At 48.0% G+C, this 8161-nt stretch overlaps 1 protein-coding gene across 1 annotated transcript; it reads right to left on the reverse strand.

Moving 5' to 3' along the window:
* Positions 1 to 256: 256 nt before the first annotated feature.
* On the reverse strand, positions 257 to 4547 carry RAE1 (ribonucleic acid export 1). Its single transcript, XM_075351783.1, has 11 exons — positions 4467 to 4547; positions 4225 to 4317; positions 4032 to 4118; positions 3856 to 3942; positions 3294 to 3365; positions 3065 to 3172; positions 1790 to 1896; positions 1637 to 1712; positions 1248 to 1442; positions 1091 to 1176; positions 257 to 737 (listed from the first exon to the last, which is right to left on the reverse strand). Coding segments are annotated over exons 1-11 (993 nt in total). The 3' UTR covers positions 257 to 736.
* Positions 4548 to 8161: the final 3614 nt, after the last annotated feature.

The raw sequence follows: 8161 nt of genomic DNA on the forward strand, positions 1-8161 counted from the left end.
GACAAGGAAAGAAATGTCATGGGGATAGAAGTACTTAAACGAGTAAATCTAGTAGTTTTCTATGATAGAGGTGATGTGTTACCCCCACCCCAAACTTCCGAGGAGTTCTGCGCCTGCTTCTGCCAACATCTGGTCAAGGTAATTCTCCATTTTCTTGTTAGTGATTCAGTGAAAAGGCAAACAACCAAATCACAGAAAAGAAATGATGACTGGTGAAATAGATAAAAAGGTAAAAAAATGACAAAAAGTTCACAAATTATGAAGCCAACCTCTTATTTTACCATCTGTATCCTGTGCAGCCATCACTACAAGCAACCAAGGTATCACAATATCCGCAGGCTGTAAAATAAAGGCGATGCTCGGCCACGTCACGGGACCATCGCTTACTAAAAATGTTGTTTTATTCAGATATAAAATAAAATCTGCAGCGAGGTTATGTGTCGTCTTACACACAGGACTTAAGGCAGTTCGTAGCTGTCCGCATGCTGAGGCCTTCCATCCCACCATAGTCACAAAGTCCCACGTAGGCTGCAGGGGATGGGGGAGACATGGAGACGGAAGCCGTGCAGGGCTGAGGTCCTCGTACTTACGGGGGTGATATGTACACAGGAGGAGTTGGCGGCCACCAGGACGTGCGTCAGGATCCTGGATTTATTTTGAGCACGACAAAGGATATTGTAGAACTTGGTGAAACCCAACAAGTGAAGAAAATGTCACATCCCGGCCTGGTGACCCACCTGTCAGAAAGAAGTGGCCCAGATTAATATACAGATGGGTCAGATCACAAGAGGTACATGATACCCACTATTGATAAGACAATGCCATTACAAAACCCTTTAAAAATGGTTTGCATCATCTCAACAGCCCCTTACCATTTGCCACATTTGGGAATATGGACATTACGGGGGGGAGGGACATGCGCTCGAAACATCCTCCGCACTCATCCATATTGCCATCAGTAATATTAAATTTATCCACTAGAGGCGGCTGCCCAGAAAAGGAGCAGCTAAGGGCAACTTTTATAGGCAGTTATTATCAGCCAATTATCTGGCATTTTAAGAAAGAAGAAGTCAAGAAGTCAGAGGCTTACTATTTCTTATTCCGGGGTTTTAGTTCCTCGGCAGCATTACGCAGGAAGATATAATTCTTCTTCTGTGGATTGTAGAATTCGTGGCCCTGAAAGGAAAGGAGTATTAGTGACCGTTAAGCAGGTGGCTGGGGAGATAGCGCATGATGGGAGTACTCACCTTGGACCAGTCGTAACTGGAGGAATAGGCAAAGATGTTTCCATTGTGGTTGAAGCAGCAGGCAGAGATGGGCTGGTCAAGCTGCTCTGAAGTCTTTAGCTTCGTCCGAGCGTCTTTGTCCCAGAAGCTGAAGCGTCCGTCGGAGCCGACTGTGGCCAGAGTGCCATGTACCGGGTGAAAGGCGATGCCATTTACCTGAGGGGACACAATGTGAGGACCATGTCAGCAATAGGACCAGTCCTGGCATTCTGGTCAGTAAAGTCAGTGCTGAATGTCTCTCATCATGAAACCGAAAGAAGTGGAAAATGCTACAAAAGTATCAGTCAAGCAGATAGGTAATAACATAACCCTTCCCTCACGCCCCAGAATGGTGAATCCCAGGAAGTTACCGCATAGATGTCCTGAGGAGCCGCAGTGTTTGTCCCGTTGGATCGATGACACTTAAATGTGAAGTTGTCTTTGGCTCTATGAGAAGATGAGAGTCATGTTACCACATCACCCATAATGCATCCTGCGCAGACCCAGGAGGTGGAGTAACTTACGGATTAGGTGGGTTGATGTAATGGATGGCGACTCTCCCCTCAATGCTGCCCAAAGCGAAGCCGGTTGGCTTGTTCTGTTTGTCTTTAAATATAGCGACACATCGGTGCTGGAGGAGGAACAGACGTGTGAGCCCCATATTGTGTCACTTATCAGGGGATTAGCAGAAATGTAAAATAAACCTCCCTGCAGTTTTCTTACTGACCGTTTTGATATCAAATTTCTGCTTGCTGTCAGAGACTGGAAACAGTATGGATTATACGAAGGCACTGAAAACAAATCACTGACTTCTCAAAAGTTTTAAGTAGTGTGCGTCCGGGAGCCGAGACCACCAACAATTGGTGAAATGAATGGGGAGAGCGCCACTATGGGCCATGTTTGGCTCTGCTGATTCTCACAGTGGCCGACAGACATATAATAAGTATATGACTCCATACTAAACTCTGCCCTTATTCTGATTTAAAGGGACATGGTGCTCAACTGAGCCTTTCTGCCCCTTGGTTAAAGGAAATATGTCAGGTCCTCTATGCACCCAGAACCACGAGCAGTTCCAGGTGCATATTTCTAATCCCTGCCTAATCGTCCCTGTATCTAGTAGCATAAAGAGATTTTTAGAAAAAGTATTTCTAAAGAGCTTTTATAATACGCTAATGCATGGACGCGAATACCTGTCCCTTGTCACCGCCAGGTTTAGGCTCCGTGCAAATGATCAGAAGTTACCGCACTTCCGGTTGCACTATGGAGCTGGGTGTACACATCCCAGTGTCAGAAAGGTCTAGTGCGCATGACTGAAGTGCCGGGACTTCTGATCACGCACACAGAGCCTAAACCCGGCGTCTGAGGCGGTGACTATGGACAGACAGGTATGCGTGTCCATGCTGATGACGCTGGCCATTGAATTGCATGTTAGCACACTCACAAGGGCGTGCTAACATGCTAAGAGGGCGGACTAGTCGGGGGCAGTAACACTCTTGCAACTAGTCCCTGTGCTCATTTGCATCTCATAAAGGATCTTTACTAATACTTTTTCTAAAGATTTCTTTATCTATGCTAGTAGATGCTGGAATGGTTAGGCAGGGATTAGAAATATGCACCCACAACTGATTGTGGTTATATAGGGGACCTGACACGTTCCCTTTAAGCAATTATAGGGGGATGGTCTCAGCAAAGGACCTTTAAGGATCAAAACTTCTGAAGTTTTCCACAATAAGCAGAACACTTTCACAAGTCTTATAAGCAGGACTAAGCAAGTACAGGTCACACACTCTGTACATTACCTGATGTTTTAAAGGGGATTCGATCCTCCGGAACTCAGAGGGCTGGTTCTCCAGCTGGTAAACTATAAGTCCTCTTTCTGCAGTGGCTACAACGGCCATAGGATAAACCTGAGGAGAAGACAAGAAAGTCATCAAGTAACAACGTGAGTTGTTCCTCACAGAACTTACACCTTGCAGAATAGATTACAGCTCTAAGCGTATGAAGCAGAACAGATCCAGGATCACTTACCACATCCGCACAGTAACATCGCTCCGGGAGTTGCAGCATCATCAGGGGGTTCGGAGAACGTGTGTCCCAAAACTAGAGGCGGAGAAGAGAGGCTCACAAACACTATAGACTCAAGATCTACACCCGTATACATCATAGCAGACATTTTATTAATATAAATAAAACTAAAGTTGTAACAAAATATCCCGTATAATGTAGCTGGCATTTGCTGCTTAGCTCAGTGATGGGCTGCAGGGGTTACGAGCACAGGGTGAGATGTCACTATTGAAGCCAATGAACAGAGAACAGCAGCAGAATGGCAGCGATGGACCCGTGGAGGTTACGTGAAAGCTCATTTGTTATTTAGACCTTTGCAATCCTACAGTATGATAAAATGTAAAATGGAACAATCCCTTTAAAGGGGGTTATACAGTAGAATCAAGAGCTGTCTTCAATCTGGCCGGCAGCCATTGATGTGGCCACAGGACGTAACCTCCATTTATAGGAAAATGATAAGAGAATAATCACATACTACATGTTCCACGTACAATGAAGAAGACTGGCCACTGGCCGTGAATTCTACCTTGAGGGTTTTGTCCCAGCTCCCGGTCATGACGCAGCTGTAGTTCGGAGCCTTTATCCAGTGGACTGTCTTTATCGGAGCATCATGCTGACCGATGGAAATAATGGAGTCTGGGTTAATGATCAGTGAATGTCATCAGCTGTCCATACACACACAATATAGAGGAATCTCTTTACCTGGGCGATCTGTAAGGACTGGTTGCTGTTCAGGTCCCACATTTTGGCGGTTTTATCACAAGACGCTGTGAACACTTTACTACCGTCCTGAGGAAACACCAGACAATGGCTTAGTAGGCACATACACGGAGCGGACGTTGTCCACCCTCCAGACCTAGCTTCAGATTAAAACCTAATATTAGGGGATACGTACATCACTCCAGCACACGTCCAGCACTGGTCCTGTGTGCATCTGCTGGGCTTTAGGGATGGTTTGACCATTGTCCTGCACTTCCCAGCAACGAACCTGCAAGAGGAAAGATAGCGGTCACTAAGACACATGAACCGTCAAATGACGTTGTGTGCCAAGAGGCAAAATGAAGCTGGCACACACGGCAACTGATATAGAATAACACAAGGCACTTTAAAAGGGGTATTCTCAAGTTGGAAAGTTACCCAAATTCGGGGGATAGGTGATAACGCCCCAATCACTGGGGATCTGAATAGCCAAGACTGAATGGAGCAGAGGTTGACCATGGACACTGTCCCTCTATTAATTCTAATGCGATGTGCACAGCAATCTCCAGATCTCTCAATAAGAACAAGTGTCCATGGTCGATCTCCGCTCAATTCAGTCGGGGCTCGTTAAATCCTCAGCGGTCGGACCCCCAGGGTTAGGGGAGTTATCTTAAATCAAATAGTGAATGACTTTCCAACTTGACAATATCCTTTAACACTAGAAGTCCCAGAGATGGGTCATTTAACATTTCTACCTTTGGAATCCATAGAGCTCGAAATTTCTGGGACTTCTAGTGTTAATGGCATAATGATTTACCCATTTCCACGATCCCTGCTCGCTGTCAGTGAAAACCTGTCACGACCTAACTGGTGTTCACCCTGCTGGGTAACCTACCAATTGCTATACTGGGGGATCTGGATCAATCTATGGGCAGTGGTGGAATCATGGGGCGGCCAAGCCTACACCCAGCCCTTCCATACAAGTCTATGACAAAATCAAGTAGCAGAGTGCGATAAATTAGCAGTTCCCCGTTGTCCAGGCCTACACTCACACTCCACATTAAATTTAAAAAATAAAAAAAAAAAAAAAAAAGAGCCCACATCTTCAAATTAACCCCTTTACGACCTAGGACGTATATATACACGTTGTAGGTCGCTTCTCTTCCTTTGATGTGGGCTCACGTGCTGATCCCAGATCTGTCCCCGCACGTCTTCTGATCTGATCAGCAGACATGTGCAGCTTACAGGTGTGGATGCATCTCCGATCCTCCTGCGCCTGTTAACCCCTTAGATCGTGCTGTCAAACTGACAGCGCAATCGAATGCGCTCCGGCAGGGATTGTGCTGTTGCACGTCAGCATTGCCAGCTCCATGAAACGTGATCACGGGGCGTCAATGCGTTCTTATGACAGCAAAGGGTCAGATGATGATCCGTCGCTGTTACGACTCACTTCCTGTGAATGCCGGCAGAACGCTGGCATTCACAGGGGATCAACATTTCTCCTGATGGACAGTGCAAACATTAAATTCCCTAAGGGGACTAGTAAAATAAACAAAAATGTAAAAAAAAAAGAAGGGAATTTTGTTTACTTACCGTAAATTCCTTTTCTTCTAGCTCCAATTGGGAGACCCAGACAATTGGGTGTATAGCTACTGCCTCCGGAGGCCACACAAAGTATTACACTCAAAAGTGTAAGGCCCCTCCCCTTCTGGCTATACACCCCCAGTGGGATCACTGGCTCACCAGTTTAGTGCAAAAGCAAGAAGGAGGAAAGCCAATAACTGGTTTAAAGACCAATTCAATCCGAAGAAACATCGGAGAACTGCAACCATTCACATGAACAACATGTGTACCGAAAAAAACCCTAAGAAAACAGGGCGGGTGCTGGGTCTCCCAATTGGAGCTAGAAGAAAAGGAATTTACGGTAAGTAAACAAAATTCCCTTCTTCTTTGTCGCTCCATTGGGAGACCCAGACAATTGGGACGTCCAAAAGCAGTCCCTGGGTGGGTAAAAGAATACCTCGTGGTAGGGCCGTCAAACAGCCCTTTCGTACAGGTGGGCAACCGCCGCCTGAAGGACTTGTCTACCTAGGCTGGCGTCTGCCGAAGCGTAGGTATGCACCTGATAATGCTTGGTAAAAGTGTGCAGACTCGACCAGGTAGGTGCCTGGCACACCTGCTGAGCCGTAGCCTGGTGCCGTAATGCCCAGGACGCACCCACGGCTCTGGTAGAATGGGCATTCAGCCCTGAGGGAACCGGGAGCCTAGCAGAACGGTAGGTATCAAGAATTGGTTCCTTGATCCACCGAGTCAGGGTGGATTTGGAAGCTTGCGACCCTTTACGCTGACCAGCGACAAGGACAAAGGGTCCATCCGGGCGGCACAGGAGCGCCGTGCGGGAATGTAGATCCTGAGTGCTCTCACCAGATCCAACAGATGCAAATCCTTTTCAAATTGATGGACTGGATGAGGACACAAAGAAGGTAAGGTGATATCTTGATTGAGATGAAAGTGGGATACCACCTTAGGGAGAAAGTCCGGAATCGGACGCCGAACCCCCTTGTCCTGGTAAAGACCAGGAATGGAGATATGCATGACAGCGCTGCTAGCTCGGACACTCTCTGAAGAGACGTGACCGCTACTAGAAAGGCCACTTTCTGTGAAAGACGGAAAAGGGAAACAACTTTCAAAGGCTCGAAAGGCGGCTTCAAGAGAGTCATTAGAACCTTGTTCAGACTCCAGAGCTCTAACGGCCGCTTGTACGGAGTGATGAGAAGACAAACTCCCTGCAGGAACGTGCGTACCTGCGGAAGTCGGCTAGGCGTTTCTGAAAAAATACAGATAGCGCTGACACTTGTCCTTTAAGGGAGCTGAGCGACCAACCATTTTCCAACCGAGATTGTAGGAAGGAAGGAAAAATAGGCGATGCAAATGGCCAGGGAGAAACTCCTTGAGCAGAGCACCAAGATAAGAATATCTTCCACGAGCTGTGGTAGATCTTGGCGGACGTTGGCTTCTTGGCCTGCGTCATGGTGACAACCACTCCTGAGATAATCCTGAAGACGCTAGGATCCAGGACTCAATGGCTACACCGTCATGTTCAGGGCCGCAGAGTTCAGATGGAAAAAAGGGCCCTTGAAACAGCAAGTCTGGTCGGTCTGGTAGTGCCCACGGTTGGCCTACCGTGAGGTACCACAGATCCGGGAACCCCGACCTCCTCGGCCAATCTGGAGCGACGAGGATGGCGCGGCGACAGTCGGACTTGATCTTGCGCAGCACTCTGGACAACAATGCCAGAGGTGGGACACATAAGGTAGCCGGGACTGCGACCAATGTTGAACTGAGGCGTCCGCCGCCAGAGCTCGATGATCGTGAGACTGTGCTATGAAGCCGGGACAATGTTGTTGTGCCGTGACGCCATTATGTCGACGTCCGGCATCCCGCAGCGGCGACAGATCTCCTGAAACCCGTCCGGGTGAAGAAATCATTCCCCTGCGTCCATACCCTGGCGACTGAGGAAGTCTGCTTCCTAGTTTACCACGCCTGGGATGTGAACTGCGGATATGGTGGATGCCGTGTCTTCCACCCACGTCAGAATCCGCCGGCTTCCTGGAAGGCTTGCCGGCTGCGTGTTCTTCCGTGGTGGTTGATGTATGCCACCGCTGTGGAGATATCCGACTGAATTCGGATGTGCTTGCTTTTCAGCCACTGCTGGAAGGCTTGTAGGACAAGATACACTGCTCTGATTTCCAGAACATTGATCTGAAGGGTGGACTCTTGCTGAATCCACGTACCTTGAGCCCTGTGGTAGAGAAAAACTGCTCTCCACTCTGATAGACTCGTGCCTGTCGTAACTACCGCCCAGGATGGGGGTAGTAAGGACCTTTTTTCTGACCCTGAGGTGGGAAGAAGCCACCACCGTAGAGATTCTTTGGCCGCCTGAGAAAGGGAGACGTCTCTGTCGATGGGCGTCGACCTCCCGTCTCATTGGCGGAGAATGTCCCATTGTAGTGGACGCATATGAAACTGCTCGAAAGGGAGTGCCGCCATTGCTACCATCTTACGTGAGAAGTGCATGCGGCGTCTCAATGTGTGCGACTGATCCTAAGGAGAGATTGCAGCCTTGTCTGTAG

This window comes from Anomaloglossus baeobatrachus, chromosome 5, assembly GCF_048569485.1.
Source record: "Anomaloglossus baeobatrachus isolate aAnoBae1 chromosome 5, aAnoBae1.hap1, whole genome shotgun sequence".
NCBI lineage: Eukaryota > Metazoa > Chordata > Amphibia > Anura > Aromobatidae > Anomaloglossus > Anomaloglossus baeobatrachus.

Excerpts from the sequence above, each read along its gene's own strand:
- RAE1 (XM_075351783.1), bottom strand. The coding sequence starts at position 4,547 with ATGGTCAACCTCTGCTCCATTCAGTCTTGGCTATTCAGATCCCCAGTG. Across the intron at positions 4,318-4,466 it reads CACCTATCCCCCGAATTTGG|GTTCGTTGCTGGGAAGTGCA; the intron begins GTAACTTTCCAA and ends TTCCTCTTGCAG. Across the intron at positions 1,443-1,636 it reads CTCCTCAGGACATCTATGCG|GTAAATGGCATCGCCTTTCA; the intron begins GTAACTTCCTGG and ends GTGTCCCCTCAG.